The sequence below is a fragment of the Cetorhinus maximus genome, chromosome 15, assembly GCF_964194155.1.
Source record: "Cetorhinus maximus chromosome 15, sCetMax3.hap1.1, whole genome shotgun sequence".
NCBI lineage: Eukaryota > Metazoa > Chordata > Chondrichthyes > Lamniformes > Cetorhinidae > Cetorhinus > Cetorhinus maximus.
This window is the reverse complement of record NC_135893.1, coordinates 13,729,828-13,750,773: the sequence shown is the minus strand read 5'-3', so window position 1 is coordinate 13,750,773 and position 20,946 is coordinate 13,729,828. Positions and strand designations below refer to the sequence as shown.

The 20,946-nt window shown below is 45.4% G+C and overlaps 1 protein-coding gene across 2 annotated transcripts in view; it reads left to right on the top strand.

The window, feature by feature from the left end:
* LOC144690414 (uncharacterized) overlaps nucleotides 1–20,946 on the top strand; it is a 537,164-nt gene that overhangs the window by 489,873 nt on the left and 26,345 nt on the right. For both annotated transcript variants that reach the window (XM_078557903.1, XM_078557904.1), the window contains 7 exons: nucleotides 3,046–3,174; nucleotides 13,723–13,854; nucleotides 17,144–17,272; nucleotides 17,539–17,667; nucleotides 19,048–19,176; nucleotides 20,009–20,137; nucleotides 20,578–20,706. In XM_078557903.1, the coding sequence (XP_078414029.1) occupies nucleotides 3,046–3,174; nucleotides 13,723–13,854; nucleotides 17,144–17,272; nucleotides 17,539–17,667; nucleotides 19,048–19,176; nucleotides 20,009–20,137; nucleotides 20,578–20,706 (906 nt within the window). The remainder of the gene's footprint in view (nucleotides 1–3,045; nucleotides 3,175–13,722; nucleotides 13,855–17,143; nucleotides 17,273–17,538; nucleotides 17,668–19,047; nucleotides 19,177–20,008; nucleotides 20,138–20,577; nucleotides 20,707–20,946) is intronic.

Genomic DNA, 20,946 nt, shown 5'->3' with positions numbered 1-20,946 from the left:
ACTGAAAGAGAACCCCAGCAGACAGCATTTGAAATGCTCAGGACAGTGAGATGAGTGTGATGGAGGAAGCCTCCGCGTGCGTGGGAGAGTGCTTGCAAGAGGCTTCGAAAGGTCCTGCCACATACACACTCCTCCCTCCAGAATCATTCCTGGTCCAGCTATGTACAGCTGAACTGCTAGTTGGGGGTGGGTGGGTTGGGGGGGGGGGGGTGGGGGGTGTGCAGGGGGAGGATTCACAAAGCCTGTAAATGAAGCTGAAAGACAACATTACACATAATTCAGTGAGATTGGATATGTTTTCAGTTTATAAAGTGACAAAATGTGTTCACCTGTGCAACCACTTATGATCAGAAATTTTAACACTCTAGGCCTACCACTTCTAGGTGTTGCCCTGACTTCTGCAAGAGGTGTGGAGACAGCCTGTGGAATGGCTGGACCTGTTGCTTCTAATGACTTTGGCACACAATCTCTGGAAGGCTGAGGCTTGAGGGCCCTGGCTTGCTTTGGCTGTCCTCCTGTGGGCCAGCTGCTCCCTCTGCAGAGACAGAGGACGAGGTTGAGGGAAAGGAGGCAAAAGGAACTCGGAGGGAGAGGGAAGCCTCTGAGATTCCTGAGTGGATGACCCAGGGGTGTCCAGCTGCCGTTCCTCTTCCCTTCGTGTACCCGAGGGCTCCCTTCATGTGCCCGAGGGGAAGGAGCACCTGGAGGGTCGTCGAGGTGTCCCATTTCCCTCTCGCGTTGCCACTGCAGGAACTCGCCCATAGCTACTGCGATGGAGTGCAGGTCTGTGCACACCTCCCCGTTCTGCTGGACCAGGATCTCCATGGCATCCACCATCTTTCCCATGGAGACATCCATGCATGCACATGTGGGCACCACTTGATCAGGGAGTAGGTGGACGCACTCCTCCAACTCATGCGTCACTCTGTTGAGGGCTTCCAACAGCCCTGTGTCATGTTCCCCTGCCTTCTGCTGACTCTCCATAATGAGTTGGAAGGCCAAATCCAGAGACTCATCATCAGACTCAGACCTCACAGATGCCTCTTTCCCAGCAGTCCTCTGAGTGCCAGGGTGCTCAGCTGAACCTGCCTCCTCCTGCTGCGGACTCATATCCATGCGACGACCACCAGATTCTGAACCTGAGTTTGCTCAAGATCTAGGTCCCACCGAGGTGTGTGTCTCTGCGCTGGTAGATGGTATGGGTAAGCGCTGTGACGGGTCTTCCAGGCTGCTTATTTCCAACTCTTCAATGGAGAAGATGTCCTCTTGGCTGGAGGTGGGGACCTGGATGGAGCTGAGGGACTGGCTAGCTGAGGGTGTCAGTTGCTTGGCAGAGCTCCCTGGGAACAAAAGTAGAGATAATTATGCATGGCAACAGAGTCAAAAGCAGGAGAAGGAGCACCTACAGTTGCATTGAGAGAGGGATGATGTGGTGCAGGATCCTCACGTGGGTGTTTGCTGCTGACCTCACCGTCGCCACAGGCACCGTCCACATCCTCACCAGTCAGCGCGATGGCACACTCCTCAAAGTGAGTGAGGGGCCTAATGTAGGCCACTCCACCCCCGGTCAGGGACCTCTCCCTGCTGTTGTGAGCCAGCTCCTCCTGCATGAAAACAGATGGAGAGAGTGTGAGCAAGGATGCATGGCACTGCATGGAATGTTTGTGTGGTGAGTGGAGCCATGGGCAGGATGTGGACACGAGCTCCAGAGGAGCTGATGGAGATGTGAGGGTGTTTGCGAGAGTTAGTGGTGTTGTCCCTTGAGTGTGAGATCCCTGTGGATGTGTGATGGGTATATAAGTGTGTCAGTTGAGAGTGATGAGGTGGTTGACTTACTCTGGCGGAACAGATGAGAGCATTCATCCCTTTCCTGCACTGGATGGCTGACTTTTTCTGTGCTCTGCTGGCACTGACCGCCAATGCCACTGCCTCCCAGGCCGGATTGATGACTCTGGTGGACCAACTGCGGCCAGAGCAGTCGTAGAGGACATCGCAGCAACCTTCCACCGCGCCCAGCAGGCGTCCCAGAGACGGGTCACTAAATTTGGGGACTGCCATCTTCTTTGCTTTCAGGGCCATTGTTGCCTGGAGCAGTCCTGGTCTGAAGACATGAAGTAGGCTTGCGCTCTGGTGCACGTTAAATATGGTGCCTGGAGCATGGAAGTGCTGAGATCACGGCGTGGTGGACAAATCTGAGCCCGCCTGTCAATGATTCGGCGTGCTTCCCCTGAATACTCAATTAATGAGGTGGGACGTGCCAGGAATGGGACAATACAGCGAGAAAAACCGCCTTGTGGCCAGGGGTGTGTGGAGCGCGGGGGTAAAATGTCCTTTTTCCCGCCCGCTACCGTACTTTATGCAAATCTGGGACAATTCCACCCTACCTTTCTGACGCAGATGTTGAATAACCCACCATGTTGCCTGTGTGATCTGTGTTTATTTTGATCTTTGGCATTCATGACATTTTTCCTTTTTATCTTTTCATACCTTGTTACGTTCTCTAATAAAAGCATTGGAATATGATGACGGTACCTGTAAATGCTCATCAGCTATGTTTACTGTGGCACTAGACATGCCTCACCATCTACCCACTACCCAATTCCGCTCCACCGCCATCCCCCAAAGGATGCTCTTTCCACAGCCTCTGGAGCTGTTGATGGTTCTTTCTAGCTGACCAAGTGTTACTGCTTGAGTAACTCAGGAGCAGGTCTTATTCTCATCTCTTCAGTTATCCACCTTATCAATACTTCTCTTTGACTGATCCCACCTGCAAGGTCCCTTCCCCTGACATCTTTTCTCTTCCTCTTCAAAACGCTACCGGAGTCCTCCCCTCAAGGAAGTCAGAACACAAGTGCCAGCCAAGGCTTAGAAAAATCTCAGAAAACCGGGATACTTAATACAAAAAAAAGACAGGTGCTGGATAACATTTGGGTTTGATATAAAAATTTTAAAAAATTAACCTCTGGGATGAATGTGATGTTTTCATTGTGACTTTTTTGAGAAGCCGGAACTGACACCAAATGTGAATTTATTTTTCTTTGCCAGCATGCCCCACAGGCCAATATGGCCCTGGGTGTCAGATGCGATGTGCTTGTGAGAACGAGGGTCAGTGCCATCCAGTGACGGGGCGTTGCACATGTCCTCCAGGATGGACCGGCCATAACTGCAGGAGAGGTAAGAACCATACATAGTCAGCCACCTAGCCCCTAAGCACTGGAATTTTTCCCAAATCCCTCCACCCCCTCTCACACCTTTAATATGCTCCTTAGAGCTCACCTTTTTGACCAATTATTTGTTTGCCTGTCCTTATACCTTCTTCCTTTGGATCGCAGTCAATTTTTGTCTGATTACAGTCTGTGAAGTGTCTTAGGATATTTTACTTTGTTAAAGGTGCTATTTAAATGCAATATGTTGTTACTGTAATACAAAGAGGGGGCTGTTCACAGAATCCACCAAAATATCATGTAATACGCAGCAGTATGTGGGTAGTGGGGGATACCTGTATTAGGAACAACGGCAGGCCATTCAGCCCCTTGAGCTTGCTATGCCATTTAGTTAGATCATGGCTGAACTCTACCACAACTCCACTTATCTGCCTCTGCTCCATGTTCTTTGATATCCTTAACTAACAAAATAAAATCTATATCAGCCTCGAAAGCTCCAAATTGCCCCAGCATCCACAGCCTTCCGGGGGTGAGAATTCCAGATTTCCACTATCCTTTGCGTGAAAACATGTTTCCTGGTTTAACTCCTGAATGGCCTAGCTCTCATTTTACAATTATGTTCCCATTGTAGTTGATTCCCCCACCAAAGGAAATAGATTCTCTGGGTGGAATTTTCCGCACTTGCTAGCAGCGGGCAGGGGCACTAAATTTGGCATGATGGAATAAGTCAATTTCCCGCTGGTGGGAAATTAGTTTGGAATTTTGTTCTCCTGACTTTAAGGGCAGGTTAAAGGCAGGTCGAGATGCCCGCTGATCTGTGTCAGGAACCACTTTTGCATTCATTTGCATCTCATGAATCCCTATTAATAGGTCAACTCACTGGAATTACGTTCCCCCTCCAAGTTAAGCATCTCGCCAACGTTCTTTTTCACGACTGTATATAAGTGGCATGCACCTGGTGAGCTTCAGTTCACCCACGACTTGGAAGTTAGTAGATGCTGCTTTCGCCTTCCTTTAAGAGCGTAACTGTGACATATTGGGTGCCTGTAGCACAAGCTGCACCAAGGATGGGCACGGGAGGCAAGACCAGTTGGGAAGGCTGAGATGGAGACAGGACTGGGGGTTTGGTAGGATGTGGAACATAAAAGGGGAGTGGGGGAGACAGAGGCAGGACCTGGCCAGGGGAAAACTTTAGAGGGGAGGGGAGAGACAGAGGCAGGGACTGGGGGGGCAGGAACATGAGAGGGGGGCGGGAGAGACAGAGGCAAGACTGGGGAAGGAACACAAGAGGGGAGGGGGGAAACAGAGGAAGGACAAGTGTGAGGAAACACGAGGTCGGGTGGAGATGGGATGGTCAAGGAACAGAGTGGAGCTGAGGCCACACTGTTGGGGGCATATTGAAGAAACTGTCCTGGGTCTGTGTGGGCCATTTTAGAGCGCTCTGCATGGCACACATGTCTTGATCCCAGTCTTGGACAGGGGATGGCCTCTCTGGGCAGTTATGGTCATGCACAATATGGTGTGTGGATCTTGGTCAGTCACCTAAGGCATTCGGCCCTGGGGGTTCGAATCATGGTATTGTGAGGCACAGGGAAGGCATCTGGATCCTGTAAGTTGGCAGCTCAAGGGGAAGGGTGCCGAAAAGTAAGGATGCATGTGGCCTCAAGAAAGTTGCGGAGGTGGTGGTCAGGTCAACAAATGACATGGGGACATCAACATTAAAGAGGGCAGAACAGGAATTTCCACATAAACAATGATGTGGTTGAAGGTAACAGGGGGAGGCATAGTGACAAGGAGAATGGGAATTAGGAGGCGGTGAGTATGGGGGAGGTTGGGAGGGACTTGTTGGGTGATAGTTGAGGATGGAAGCTGGTCTCACACACGCTATTTTTGCTTTCACCTAAGAATGATATTTGCAAATTTTGGGCTGATTGAAGGAGCATCCTATAAATTTCCTGCTCAAACCATGGAGAGCATGGCTCAGCTGAGTGCTGGACTGGAGGGCTTTATGCACAATGAACAAGCTTGTCTCCTTTACTAATGTTGCACATTTAGGTGAGAATCCATTAAGTTTAGGTGCTGTGGTGAATATTGTCTTAATTGGAATCTGATCCTTACAGAGATATGTGAGAATGGATGTAGGGTCAAACAGTCAAGGACCACAGCTGCTGCGCAGACGCAGCATGGACCCTACAAGCTTCTATGTCCCCAATGTACTGGTCGTGGCATTCACCATGCTTGCAGTCATGACATAAGTGCAAGGATTGGGTATCAAAGTTGCTGTCAAGGCCACTGGAGCACAACCACCAGAAGCCTGACTGTGGCTCATAGGACATGGGTCTTTTGACCCTAATTAAGACCCTTATTGTGAATGTGCAGTTATGCCTGAGGGGAAATCTCAGCCACCTGTCGTCCCCCAGGATGATCCAATCCTGCAAGGGCTGGCCTTGGTATGCCATGTACAGGCCGAGCGTAAGTCAAGGGCTGGAGGCTGCATTCCTGTCTTGTATACAGAGGGAAACCACTCAATGGGAGCTGCCCTTGATTACTCAATTGTACCTGTTCACAGATACAAGGAGAAGTAGAGAATGCAGGCTGCAAGCAATGCTGCCTTGTTGATAGCTATAATTAGAATGAGGAGAAGGGCCTGTGCGGCAATTGGCACAGCTCAGGGAAGACCATCGCCCTGAGGGTCAAGAGCCAGGAAGTCCCAGATGCTGATGAGGAGGGGCCAAATCCACAGACATTTGGCATGATGAGTGGCTACAGATGGTGGTGCTCATACATGGAGATGAGCAAAAGGCACTGCCACAGGCACTTTCACTTGTCTAAGGATGTGGTAGCTCATATTTGCCACTTTCTCCGTGAGAAACTGCGCCACACAGACTTGGAGGGCATTCAATTCTTGTTGCTCTTAAGGTCACTGCTGTACTGAACTTTTTTGCCAGCAGGTCCATCCAGAGCTCCACTGGGACCACTGTGGAATCTTATAATCAGTGACACATAAATGCATAAGGGAGGTGACAGATGCCCTTTTCAGTAAAACTTGCCATTATGTGCAATTTCTCATGGATGAAGCAAGCCAGACTGTCAGAGCTGTGGGATTCACTGCAATGTCAGGCTTCCTGCAAATGCAGGGTGCCATCGACTGCACACATGTTGTCTTGAGAGCGCCCTGGCAGCAGCCTGTGAGATTCATTAGTAGAAAAGGATTTCAGTCTCTGAACATCCAGCTCATTTGTGATCACAGAAAGCCAATCCAGCATGTTTGTGCTAGGTACCCAGGGAGCTCACACGACTCTTACATCTTGAGTCACTCTCAGGTCCCAGAGATATTTGAGGGACTTCGGCGCTTAGAGGGCTGTCTCCTCGGTGATAAGGAATACCCCCAGAAGACATGGCTAATAACACCCATTCATTGGCCACACAGTGCATCTGAGGAGAGATACAATGCTGTACATTCCGCCACAAGGTCCTTAATAAAGAAAACTATTGGTCTCTAATGATATGTTTCCAATTTTTGGACCAGTCAGAAGGAGCTCTCCATTATTCACCACAGAGAGTGTCCTGCATCATTGTTGTTTGCTGCGCCCTGCACAACCTTGCACTGCAAAGGGGTATGTGTTCCCAGAGGGAAACATTGAGGACCTAGGCGTCTCTTCGGATCAGGAGGACTTGGAAGAGGATGAATTTAAAGAGGGTGAGGATTCAGACAATCCACATGAGGATGCCATTGCATGGGCACGACGCAGCAGACATGCCCCTGACAATTTCATAGCTACAAGATTTCAAGAGGAATAAGGTAAAGACAAGTTTCTACGATCAAAGTTCTCTTAAGGCTTCGATGCAGGGAATACAACAAAACCTTTATTCTCAGCAACATATCAGGAAAGGTCATCAATCTCACAATGATCATGGAAGTAGCATAAATTACCTTCATCCCTAATTATGGGATCATCCTTAGAAGGCGCAGTAACCTAAGGAACATGTGGCCGCTGTGGAATGCGGTTAACATTCTACTAGCGCACCTCCTTAAACAACTACTCATAGTGCAGTCCTTTCAACCATGGTGTCAGCAAGTCAGTGGGCATAGCAGCCTTCAAGAGGCTGAAACCCCATTGCACACATGGGGCAGAAATTTTCGCTTAGTGTGCGGGTGCACATTTGACCCGCTTGAGTGTGAAATAGCGCATGATGTCAGAGGAACATCCCGTCGTCATCGCGCACTCACGTGATATTTTGGTCGCCGGGCATGCATTAGAGTCGGAAGCTCACCTGCTGACATTTAAGAGGCCTATTAAGGCCATTAAAGTAGTAATTAACTGAGATTTTCCGTTGCCCGTCCAGCGTTACAGTTGGCAGGTAGTCGAAATGGCCAGGCGGCCTTTGCATTTTTCAGGAAACCTCATCCGCGGGCGAGATGAGGTTTCTGATATTAATCAAAAAGAAAATAAAAATGTTTGGACAGAATTTACATCATCCATATGCTCCGGTGACTGATTCTGATGCGTGGGCATTTTTCCCTGGTTTTTAAAATCTTTATTTTTTGCATTTAAATTCTTCAGGTCCCTGAGGCAGCTCTCTGCCTTCAGGCAACTTTCATTCTGCGCTCCTCCGTGCCCACGCTGACTTCAGCGCTTGCCCTCCTCCCGCCCCTACCCCGGCATCGCTGAGCCTTTCAGTAAGCCTTTCACGCTGGCTGGCCGTTAATTGGCCAGGGTTCGCGGTCGGGGCTCCATTCCTCAGCCACTCCCCGGCCCAACGATCACCGGCACCCGCCGAACTAAAATTCCTGCCCATGGGTGCACTCATGCCAGTATGACAGAAGCTTAGCAAGGTGGCGCCAACAGGAAAAACATTCGTCAGTGGTCAGTGCTTGGCTGTCTCAAGTGAGAGCAACATCCAGATAGCACCATCTCTCCAAACACCAGCTCTCATAGGCGAATAATGCAGAGGCCTCATCTTGCTACTGAGCCCCAATATGCCTTCAGATATCAGGATGCAGTGACCTGTTACTCAACAGCATGCAACCAAATCTGTGAGCTATGTCCACATTGCCCTCACAGAGAATGGCTCAGCAGGACCATCGTTTGATTATTTGCAAACAATCATGACCCCGCATTCATCAGAAGGCTGCCAAGTCTACGTCCTGCATTGTCTTGGCATTTGGGAGGGATGCGGTCCAGTTGGTATTGACACAGCAGTCAATGACAACTTCCCTTCATAGATCCTGCTGAGAACACAGGAGCTGTGCCAAGGCATCATTTTCATAGCATTACAGGCCTCAACATTATCCAAGTTACAGGCCAATCCTTTCTATTTACCTAAGTCAATGAGTGCACAGTCATGCAATGAATTCCATATCGAGTTGCATACTGTGCTTTTACTGAAGGAGTCCGTAAAGCACTGCTAGGCAGTCGTTCAGGATAAAAGTAAGATCCTCACAGGTAAATGTACAGCTTCATCAGGATAGATCCGTCTGTCATGAAAATATAATAATTTTCATAACATTATTGTGATTTATTGTAAAAGTGGGTTAATGGTGAGATTTGGATTGATTTCTCTGTATGTATGTGTGTGTGGGGGGATCTAATTGAATTGGAGATAGTCAGTTTGGAGGTTTTGAGTTATCAAAGAGGGAGCTAGGTTTGAAATGCTAAATATCTAAACATGGCTGAAGTTTAGAATGTGAGGTGTAAGGAAAACTTACATTTTTAGATAAACCAGAGTAGTTTGAATTTCAAAGAGATGGTAAAATGTTACACCTAAGCAGATGAAGCTAAGCCGAACAGTATGTTTATTTTTCCCAAAGGTTACTAATAAGATTAGTAGTATGAAAGATTTATATTATGAGAAAAGTAAAGTTGCAAAAAGATATGGGAACAATGGAATTTGCTTTAAAAAGGAAGAAATATGTACAAGGGAGATGAAGCTATTTGTCAGAAAGAAGGCATTCTAAGATTTAACAGAAGTGTAAAAAGCCTCCAGCCTATGTGCATCGAGTTGCTGTCTACAGAAACTGAAGCTGAGAAAACTCATTTTGAATGCGATTATCCAGGGTATTGTGTTGCTTTGCCTCGGTCTGTTTAAATCTATTTGTTTTTACTGTTACCTTAGGAGGTTTAACTGAGAGCCAGATTAATTAGGAGTTTTAAGAGCTATTATAATAATAATTTGTAGACTCGTGTATGTGCTTGAAATCTTTCCTTTTGTTAATAAATGTTTAATTTAGTTTTCTAAAAACCTCTGAAGTTGCAACAGTCTTATTACTTCTGAATTCAAGGCACTCATCTCGAAATAAAGTACAAATTGCAAAACAGTTGTGACTGCATGATCACATTTCCCTCATGGATTTGATCTGCCTGGCACACATCATCTGCCACGTCATAACATGTCGTAGTCATTGTCTGGCCGTTGTATACCGCGAATGGACGCTCACTGGCTTGTTGGGGAGGCCAAACTCGCCTTCTGTGCAGGGACAATCTCTATCCCCTCCGGCGAGCTCTGCTGTCTGCTCCTCGTGGGTGGGGAGTGCCCTCAACTCTGGGGTCCCCCCTCCAGTCTTGGCTTCCTCCCTTCTGCTGATAGTGATCTTGTCCTGCATAAAGACAGATGGATTGATTGTGAGCACTATGGATGAAAGAACAGTTCAGAAGCATGTATACCTGTTGTGTGTGCTGAGCTCTACCCAGTGAAGGATTAAAACATCATTTTTGCAAGAATTTAGATGAGATGGTGAGCTTAAAGTGGCTGGCAGACATTTGGTACTTACATCTCATCTGTTGGCAGTGCCGGACTTTCCAGTGGACTCTAACCCTTAGACTGCCTGATGCCCTTATGGGAGTTTGAGTTTGGAGTGAGTAGAAGTTTCATTTACCCTGGTGGAGTGCTTCAGACCATTTATCTTTTCCCTGCACTGCAGGATGGACCTCTTCTGTTGGCCATTGGTGCAGACCTCCCTGGCAACCTCCTTCCGGACTGGTGTGGTCAGGTGGGAGGACATCCTGCTCCCATACCTAGGAAAGAGGACCTCCCACCAGACGTTTAAGAAAATAGTTCATGACTCTCAACAAAGATATATCCCAGTGAGGAAGGAGGATTCAAGGAAGGGGATAAACCAACCATGGTTAACCAAGGAAGTTAAGGACGGTATCAAATTGAAAGAAAAGACATACAATGTGACAAAGATTAGTGGTAAGCCAGAGGATTGGGAAAGTTTTAAAAATCAATAAAAGCTGACCACAAAAATAATAAAGAAGGCGAAAATAAACTTTGAGGGTAAACTAGCAAGTAATATAAAAATAGACAGTAAGAGCATCTTTAAATATATAAAAAGGAAGAGAGAGGCCAAAGTGAACATAGGCCCCTTAAAGAATGAGGCTGTGGAAATAATAATGGGGCACCAGGAAATGGCAGAGGGATTGAATAAATCCTTTGCTTCAGTCTTCATGGTAGAAGATACTAATAGCATTCCAAAAATACTAAATAGTTAAGAGGCAAAAGGGATGAAGGAAATAAATACAATAACTATCACTAGAGAAAAAGTACTAGGGAAACTAATGGGGCTAAAGGCTGATAAGTCCCCTGGCCCTGATGGGTGTCATCCTAGGTTATGAAAGGAAGTAGCTACAGATATAGTGGATGCATTGGTAGTAATCTTCCAAGAATCCTTAGATTCTGGAAAAGTCCCAGAGGATTGGAGAATGGCCAATGTCACACCCTTATTCAAAAAGGGAGGGAGACAAAAAAATCAGGTAACTATAGGCCAGTTAGCTTAACATCTGTCATTGGGAAAATGTTGGAGTCTACTATAAAGGATGCAATAGCAGAGTATTTAGAAATACGTAATCTAATCAAGCAGAGTCAGCATGGCTTCAAGAAGGGGAAATCATACCTAACAAATTTATTAGAATTCTTTGAGGAGGTAACAAGCAGGATAGATAAACAGGAACCAGTAGATGTAATATATTTGGATTTTGAAAAGGCATTCGATAAGGTACCACACATAAGGCTACTTAATAAGATAAGAGCCCATGGTGTTGGGGGTAGTATATTAGAATGGTTAGAGGATTGGCTAACTAATAGAAGACAGGGAGTTGGGATAAGAGGGGCATTTTCATGATGGCAACGTGTAACTAGTGGAGTGCCACAGGGATCAGCTCTGGGGCCTCAGTTATTTACAATATATATTAATGACTTGGATGAAAGAAGTGAATGTACTATCGCCAAGTTTGTAGATGACACAAAAGTAGGTGGGAAGGCAAGCGGTGAGGATGACACAAGGAGTCTACAGAGGGGTATAGACAGGTTAAGTGAGTGGGCAAAAACTTGGCAGATAGAATATAATGTGGGAAAATGTGAGGTTATGCACTTTTGGCAGGAAGAATAGAGGAGCTGAATATTATCTAAATGGATAAAGACTGCAGAAGGCTGCAGCACAGAGGGATTTGGGAGTCCTTGTGCATGAATCCCAAAAAGCTAATATACAAGTTCAACAGGTAAAAGGGAAGGCAAATTGAATGTTGAGCTTTATTTCAAAGAGAATGGAGTATAAAAATAGGGAAGTCTTTCTAAAACTATATAAGGCACTAGTTAGACCACACCTAGAATACTGTGAACAATTTTGGTCCCCTTATCTAAGGAAAGATATACTGGCATTGGAGGCAGTCCAGAGAAGATTCAGTGGATTGATCCCGGGTATGGAGGGATTTTCTTATGAGGAGAGGTTGAGTAGGTTGGGCATGTACTCATTGGAGTTTAAAAAAATGAGAGGTGATCTTATTGAAACATATAAGCTTCTTAGGGTGCTTGACAGGAAAGATGCTGAGAGATTGTTTCCTCTTGTGGGAGAGCCTAAGACTAGAGGACATAATCTCAGAGTAAGGGGGCACCCATTTAAAGCAGAGATGAGGAGGAATTTCTTCTCTCAGAGGGTAGTCAATCTGTGGAATTCTTTACTGCAGAGGGCTGTCGATGCTGGGTCATTAAGTATATTCAAGGCTGAGATAGACAGGTTTTTAATCAGTAAGGTATTCAAGGGTAATGGGGAAAAGGCAGGAAAATGGAGTTGAGGATTATCAGATCAGCCATGATCTCATTGAATGGCGGAGCAGACTTGATGGGCCGAATGGCCTACTTCTGCTCCTACGTCTTATGGTCTTATGGCCTTTCCTGAACGGCCTGGAGGAGAATCCCCAGGGAGGCCTTGCTGAACCGTGAAGTAGAGGGTTTGCTTCATTTGGGCACTGTTAAGAACCAGAACGAAACAACACACCTGGCCTGTAGTGAGTGAATGCCTGCGCGGGTGCCGTTTTAATATGGTGCCAGGACCTTCAACCCCATGAGGTAATGGCGGGGCAGACGAATCCCTGCCTGCCCCGTCACAAGATTCAACGAGCTCCTCACTGATGCATAATTAATGAGCTGAAAAGCGAAAGATCACACAGATTAATCCGACCTGCGGGAATCACCCCAACTTTCCCACCTGCCACTGCACTTAGTCTACAGAATGGAAAATTCTGCCCTCTTATTATATGTTGGCAGAAAGGTGTGACCAATTGAGCTTTACAGAGTATTTAAGGGCTGGCTCCAAGTCAACCTGGCTAATTGACAGATCAAAAGTACTTAAGCTTCACTTGGATTTCCAACCTCTTTCCAGACATCAGCACCCAAACATAACATTCACGTATGCTTCTTATTACTTGCAAACCAAGGTGAAAGGTCAAAGTCTAGAGTGAAGAAGGACATCAAGTTAGAAAAAAGAAAACAAGCTGAGAAACATCTTTGAGTATGTGCATCTTTACAGAGACATGTCAATAGAAACTACACAGAGACTACAGGTTGGGAACAGAGGTCATTTCAACTTCTTACCAATGCGTTGGCTATTTCAACAAAGCATACTATGAAATATCCCTTGGGCCATTTTACTATCATATTTACTGCCAATCCCTAATCGCCCTTCTCCTTGAACTGCTGTAATCTTTGTGGTGATGGTGCTCCCACAATGGTGTAAGGTAGAGAATTCAAGGATTATTACCCAACGATGAAGAAGGAATGGTGGCATATGTCCAAGGGTAGTGTATGGTGATGAGAAGAACTCAAAGTTGATGTGTTTCCATGACATGCAGCTGTTGTTCTTCTTGGAGGTGGGATTGGGGGGTGCTATGGAAGTAGGTCATAACACAGTGTGCTAAAAGTGAAAAGGGTGGAAATTGATTCCAAAAGCAGGGCATCAATCAATCAATCAACCTGCTCTGCCTTGGATGGTGTTGAGCTCCTTGAGCATTGATGTAGCTGCTCCCTATCCAGATGAGTAGTAAGTGTTTCATTATACACCTGAATTTAAGGACTCAGAGGAAAACAGAGTACTCAGCCTCTGCCCTGCTTTTGTACCACAGTATTGCCTTGGTCCAGTTAGTCCAGTTAAGGTTTTGGTGATGACCATCAAAATGCAAAATGTTAAGGGACTTGCAATAGTTAATAAGTAACCAGTAGGTCCTGCCAAGAATCTCCTCAGTGTATTGGCCAGGGCATTAATCCTTGTCTTGTTTCTTTTAAGCCTGTGATGATGGTCAGTGGGGTCCAGACTGTATGAACATCTGTGACTGCAGGAACAGTGATGGGAGCTGCAACAGCATCACAGGACAATGCATCTGTGAGGCAGGTTTTACCGCTCAACGCTGTGATCAGAGTAAGTATCTTTTAGAAGTGCGAGGCTGGAGGTCACTTATGAATATGCCCTCCCAGAAGTGCGCATCACATAACTAGAGCAAATATCAGGAATCCAGGCCCACTCTCTATGATTTTTATTTAACAGATGGACTTTTGATTGGGGGCATGCTCCAGATGGGTGAAGCTGTGTACAGGAGTGCATATTCATGAAGTAACCTTGTTACTGTGCCTAGACACAATCTGCAGAAACTTAACAGGAGCAATTTATCCCTCACCCAACATCACAAAAACAGCCTCAACCTAAAATATAATTTATCTCATTTTTCTTTCTGGGACCTTGCTGTGTGAAAATTGGATTGCCCTAGATTACAACAGTAATTACAGTAATTCATTGGCTGTAAATTACTTTAGGGTGACCTGAGGTCATAAAAGGTGCAATATAGATACAAGTTCTTTCTTTCTTACAGTATTTAAGTATTTGCCTATGTAACAATAGTCACTGAACTTCAAAAGTAATTGACTGAGGTACTTTCAATGATGTGATGAGGTATTAAATTTAAGTCTGTGTTACTGTAACAATACACTACATACAGTAAGCTGAATACATATCAAAAATTGCCATAAATTGAAGGATTATATAAATTTTACAGCATGGAAACAGGCCACTTGTCCCAGCATTTGTGCTCTTAACAGGCCACTCCCCACCTTATCTCATCTCACTGCGTTGGTGTAACCCCCTATCTTTTTCTTCCTCATGAATTTATCTAGCTTCCCCATATAAGCCTCTGCTATTCATCTCAACCACTCTATGTGCTTGCAAGTTCCATATTCTCACCATTCTCTGAGTAAAGAAGTTTCTCCTGAATTTCTAGTTTTGGAATTTCCACAAATGGAAGCCTTCTTTTCTGTGCCTATCCTACCATAATTTTAATGACCTCTATCAGGTTCCTCCCTAGTTTTCTCTTTTATAGAGAAAAGACCTCTCCAGCATGTCCTGCATCAGTATTGGTAATTGTGCTGTAGTTGGAATTGCTGTCACGTGTATGTGGTTGTGCCCTGATTTGGCTAATTTCTGCCCATCTGTAATGTTGGGCAATTTTTCTTATCAAAATCATAGTTCAGGTATAAAATAGTTCACATCTGGGAGAGATTTAATGTGCGCTTGGTCCCATTGAGCTTGTTTGCCTGGCACTGTGGCCCTTAAAGGCACATCATTTGATGCCAAATTCAACAGAAAGCAAGTCAAGTGACAGAGAGGAAAGCTAATGAAAATCTTTGCAACCGAAGCACTTTAAATATTGAACTTCCTCTGCAGCTTTCAAAGTGCTGATAAATATCTCCAAACATCTGCAAAACTGGATTCCAATGATGAGTGCTATAAATAATAATTAATGTTGGTATATCGGGACCTTGTGTGTGCAGAGAAGAGGCCCCTAGGTCAGTTTCCAAGTGAAATAAGGTTGCTTACATAGCACAAATGTTTTTATTTTTAGTCATAAGTGATGACCTTGGGGATGTAATAGGAAAACGAGATACAGTTGTATAGACTCCTGTGCAACTAACAATTAGATTGATGAATGGCATCCATTCAATAATGGTTTGGTCTAAGTTTAATAGCAGATGACCAAGTCAGATCCAAGCTCAGAGGTCTTGTCAGTTTACGAAGAGAGGGGAGGGGAGCTTTTGATGATCAAGCAACATGTAGAGTGCTAACCCAAGAGCAAAGTGCTGCAGATGCTGGACATCTGAAATGAAAACAGAAAATGCTGGATGGAATTACTCAGCGGATCTGACAGCATTTGTGGAAAGAGAAACAGAGTTATCTGAGTTCTGATGGAAGGTTATCACCCTAAAGCTCTGTTTCTTTCCTCACAGATGCTGCCAGACCTGCTGAGTGTTTCCAGTATTTTCAGTTTTCATGATACGGGATACTAGTGCTGAAGCACAAACAAGCCTGGATGAAAACTGAGGCATATTGTACAGGACAGTGCTAAATTGGAATAAAAGAGCTTGCATCTTTATATCTCCTGTTATGACCTCAGGACATCTCAATGAAGTACTTTCAGTCAATGAAGTACTTTTTGAAATGCAGTTACTGTTTTGTAGACAAATATGATAACCAGTTTGTACACAGCAGGCTTCCACAAACATCAGATGAGGTGGATGACCAAATTCTTTTTGGCGTTGACTGAGGGGAAAATGTTGGCCAGGAGATTGGAAGAACGCTCTGCTCTTGTTTCCATAGTGCCATGTTAATCCCTGAATAGCAAAGGAGGATGAGGTTTAATATCTCATCCATAATACAGGGCAGCAGTGTCAGCCTGGATTATGTGCTCACATCTTTGGAGTGGGGCTTCAAGCCACATGCGGTGTTACGCAACTTGGCCAAGGCTGATACTTAATGGAGAAGAGAGAGGTTACAATGTCAGATCCAGCCTCACTTCAGCCACAGGGCCTGGGATCTTTCACCCACTGTCCAATGATACCTGGGCGGACATATTAAAATTAAATTCAAATTTAAAGAAATATGTCATCCAACAACTATACTTTAATGTGAGCTGTGGGAACATTGGACACAAGGAACACAGAGCAATCAACTCTTAAGCTTAAGTGTTTCTCATGCTCATTTAACAAACACTGCATCAGGCTTAATTTCTGTTTCTTCTGCAGTCATCCCCCCACACCCTCTCCAGGGATGTTGTATGGTGGAGACTGCAGATCCCCCACAATTATAACAAGCCTGAAGACAAAAACTCAGTCGGAGTCAGGACCCCACCATGCCATACGTGTACCAATTCCTCGAAATTGAAATATCTTGGCAGGTGCCTCTGTCCCAGAGTAACCCCATTTACACTATCTCAGACCCAATCCTAACCTGATTACAGGGTCTTAGGCCTAACCTTACCCTGGTTACAATGCCTGACACCCAAGGGGTTACAGTGCCTCAGGCCTTGTCTTAACCTGGTTACAGTGCCTCAGGCCTAGTCCTAACTCACTTACTGTGCCTCAGGTCTGATCTTAATCCGGTTACAGTGCCTCAGGCCTAATTTTAACCTGGTTATAATGCCTCAGGACTAATCCTAACCAATGTTCCCGCTAAACTGCGTGAGTGCGTGCCCATGCAGCGGTCTGAAAAGACACCACACAGGCCTTGTTCTGTGAGAAGTACTGCGCGTGCACGGTCATCCAAAAAAATGTAAAGGAACTGTGCACTGAAAAGGTGAGCAGATGCACAGCAAACTTTAAAAGGAACATTGGCCCCAATCCTGTTACAGCACCTCAGGCCTTATTTTTCTCTCTTTGCTCAGAGTGCCCTGAAGGTAATTATGGAGCAGGCTGCCGATACAGGTGTCAGTGTGAGAATGGAGCTCTTTGTGATCATGTCAGTGGAGCCTGTAATTGTACAGCAGGTTGGCTCGGAATGTACTGTGAACGAGGTACGTAGCATTTGTGATAGTTTTTCTGGTATAGTGATTGCAAATGAAAATATATGAAATGCAAAGATATTGGAGGGGTAAAGTAATTAAAAGGGAAAAGCTATTGCATCTCTCCAGGCCTTTTATGAATGGAGCATTAGAAGTACAACCTGTTATCTCTCTCAACCCAATAGACTAGGTTAAAAGGTTCCTTACGTTTCTGTGGACACTGGTGTAATGTAAATGGACTGAGTAAGCATGCTGATCTGCCAATGCTTATTCCCCAGCTTGCCCAGATGGGTTTTATGGCATGGAGTGTCGTCAGATGTGTGATTGCCGCAACGGTGGACACTGTAATCATGTGACAGGATCCTGCTCATGTCTCCCTGGGTGGATTGGACTGAGCTGCAATCAGTGTGAGTTCACAAGACTGCGGTTTCTGCATTTTTATTTCATTCAAAATCTTGCTTAGGGCAAGACACCTGCTGTCCATGAGTCTTGCTTTCTGTTGTCATGATCTTTTGTCACACATACCTTTCCATCAACATCTACCATTATAAATTGCTATGTCAACGTTTCCTGTTTAATTGCGCCATGCTGATTGTCACATATGGTTGAAAGCACTGTGGACCATGTTTCTGAAATTTCTCTCCAGGCTCCATTGTGGTCATCCACTGACAGTGAAGATGCCACGGCAAATTTACTCATTTTATAATAAATTTGTTCCACATCTTCCTTTCCTGTCACAGTTTTTGATTGTTTTGCTGTTGTCCCCTATCCAACAAAGCAAGCCCTCAGCATGCCAATATATCACAGTGTGTTTTGACTACAATGGTATTGGATTGGTCGGCAGACAGGAACTAGTCAGAAATTAGATTATCTGACTGGTTCTGAAGCAACGTCTTTTTCCAGTTTTCTTCTCTCAAGTCTGATTCTCATTATTGTCCAGTTATAGGGATTCTGGAGGCACTCTGATATCCCTCCCAATCTGTCATTCCACAGTTGTGAGCCTAAACAGTGATTTGTTAACAGGGTATTTCAGTATGAGGGCATCACTGACAAGTTGAGTCCTGACCTCGCCCAATGCCCATGCCTGATGTTTTTCCAAACTCATATCTGAATTGGAGACCCCAGTTGCCCTGGAAGGATGGAGAAGCATAAGGACACTTCAAAGGGCAGTTAAGAATCAGCAAATATGGGACTTGATTCACATATAGACCCAGATCGGATGATCAGGCTGACAGGTTTCCTTCTCCAAATGAGATCAGTGAACCACTTGGGGTTTTACAACTACCTGACAAGTTCATGGTCACTTTTACTGACACCACCTTTTTATTTCCAGATTTTTAAAACTTAATTCAAATTATCAAACTGCCATGGTGGCATTCAAACTCAGTCTCTGGATTACTACTGACCCAGCAATATAACCATTGTACCACCTCACGTATAACTCTATTGGGATATATCCAATTTGAATCACTGCAGCATTGGCCATATGCTTCGAGTTGCTGAGGCCCCAAGTGCTGTAGTTCACTCCCTAAAGCTCTACCTCCTCTTTTAAGATGCTCCTTCAAAATACATCTTTGACCAAATCTTTGGTCACTTGTCCTAATATCTCCTTTGTGATTTGGTGTCAAATTTTGTCTGGTAATCAATCCTGGGAAATGCCTTTGGGACATTTTTACTATGTTAATATGTAAATGCAGGTTGAGTTGTTGTTGGGCTAAGCTAAGGTTTTGTGTGCTCAGAGTTGATTTTTATCCTTTGCCCTTCATGCTCTCTTCTGGCTTGTGCAGCGTGCCAGGGGCAATCATTCGGAGAGAACTGCAGCCAGTCTTGTCATTGCGAAAACGGTGCCCGCTGTGATCATGTGACCGGTCAGTGCAGCTGTGCTCCTGGCTGGATGGGAGCCACATGCCAGAGAGGTACGTCCTGCCTTACACAAAATCCGTGTAGCCACCACTTTGTGAAATGGGTCCCAATAAACACAGGAGCAGTGCAGGAAAGTGAGCTTGTGTTTTCCCTACGTTTCTCTGTGGCCTCCTGCACAGGCCGCATGTTATGGAGGGAGGGTTTTACCTAGTCTTGGTGTCAGGATGGTCTGTGTGTGTGTTTGTGTGTGGCAGCTTCTGCAGGCTTCACGGTTCAATGAGAGGTGCTCTGCGACCAGGAGCCACCCTCAGCAGAATCACAATAAAGCTCCACGGCTTCCCAGAGAGACACCCACTCTCTTAAGACCTACATCTCCCCTCCATCTCTCCCCTCCCTTTCCTCTCCCTATCCATTCCCCTCTCTTCCCCACCCCCTTCCTTCTCTTCCCCTCTCCTCCTCCTCTCCTCTGCTTCCCCACTATTACCTTTCCCGCTTCCCCCTCCTCCTCTCCCTCCCCCTAACCCTATCCTGTCACCTGCTTCCTGCTGCCAGCGTGTGTGTGATGAGCCTCGAGGGAAGCATCAACCAGAGTTGACAAGCCTACAGTCAAACCCTGTTGGTCGTATTTAACCCACTGGATGTCAACACAATTCTCAGACACCTCAACTCTCATCTGCATGCGATGGGAGAATTTCATAATTCATGTACACCAATTGTGACCAATTTTGGGGCCTAAATTGTGTACTCTAAAAATCTATTTCCTGAATGTTGTTTGGGGCCCAGTGGTTTGGATTATCTTAAGTTCGCCAGTGTTTAGTTTGATGTGCAGCACCTTTAAGACAAACACAGCATCCAGATCTAAATGCCATTGTTTGAATTTCCCAGCATGTTCGGCTGGTTTCTATGGCGCCGGCTGCTTGCAAAGATGCATCTGTCGAAATGGTGGAACGTGTGATCACGTGACTGGTCACTGCACATGCCTAGAAGGATGGACAGGAGTGGCTTGCGAGCTGGGTAGGTACTGAAAACTAACAAGCGTCGCTGATTTTTTGCTTGCCTGTTCAAAATGTTTTATGAGATCATTGAAGGCTTTGTGTGTATATAAAAAGAAAGACAGATTTGCAGTTTTGTAGTAAGATGTCCCAAAGTGAATTCACAGCCAATCCAATACTAATGAAGTGTAATCTCTATTATAATGTAGCAGCAACTTACAATGAGTAGATGGCCGGATAATCTGTTTATAGCGATGTTGTTTGATCAGGACACTGAGAATAACTCGTTTACACCTTTGAATAGTGCCATGAGATTTTTTGCACTCATAGAATCTTTAATTTGTCTTGACGGGAGTAAATGACATAACTGAATTCAGGGTTAAAGAATTGGGCTGATTTGTGCTTATAGCCATCAGTGGCTGACTAGCTTATCAATATATAAGATGCTCTTGATTTCAACAGAGTGTACCCCAGGAAAGTATGGGCTGGACTGCCAACAGCTGTGTGACTGCCTGAACGGGGGACTGTGCGATCGGCAGAGTGGGCGCTGTACCTGTCGGCCAGGATGGATAGGTGACAAATGTGAAACTTGTGAGTAAAATACACTTCCTTCAACCAGCGAGGGAACTTGTTAGTGCAATTCCATTAGCCAATCATTGTTTCATTCATTCTGAGGCTATGGGCATTGGCTGGCATTCATTGGCCATCCCTACTTTCCTCTAAGAAGGTGATCGTGGGCTTCCTTCTTCTTTGTAACAGTCTGACACAACTGTGAATGGCGTGCTAGACCATTTTAGAGAGTGGTTAAGAGTCAACCACATTGGTGTGTGG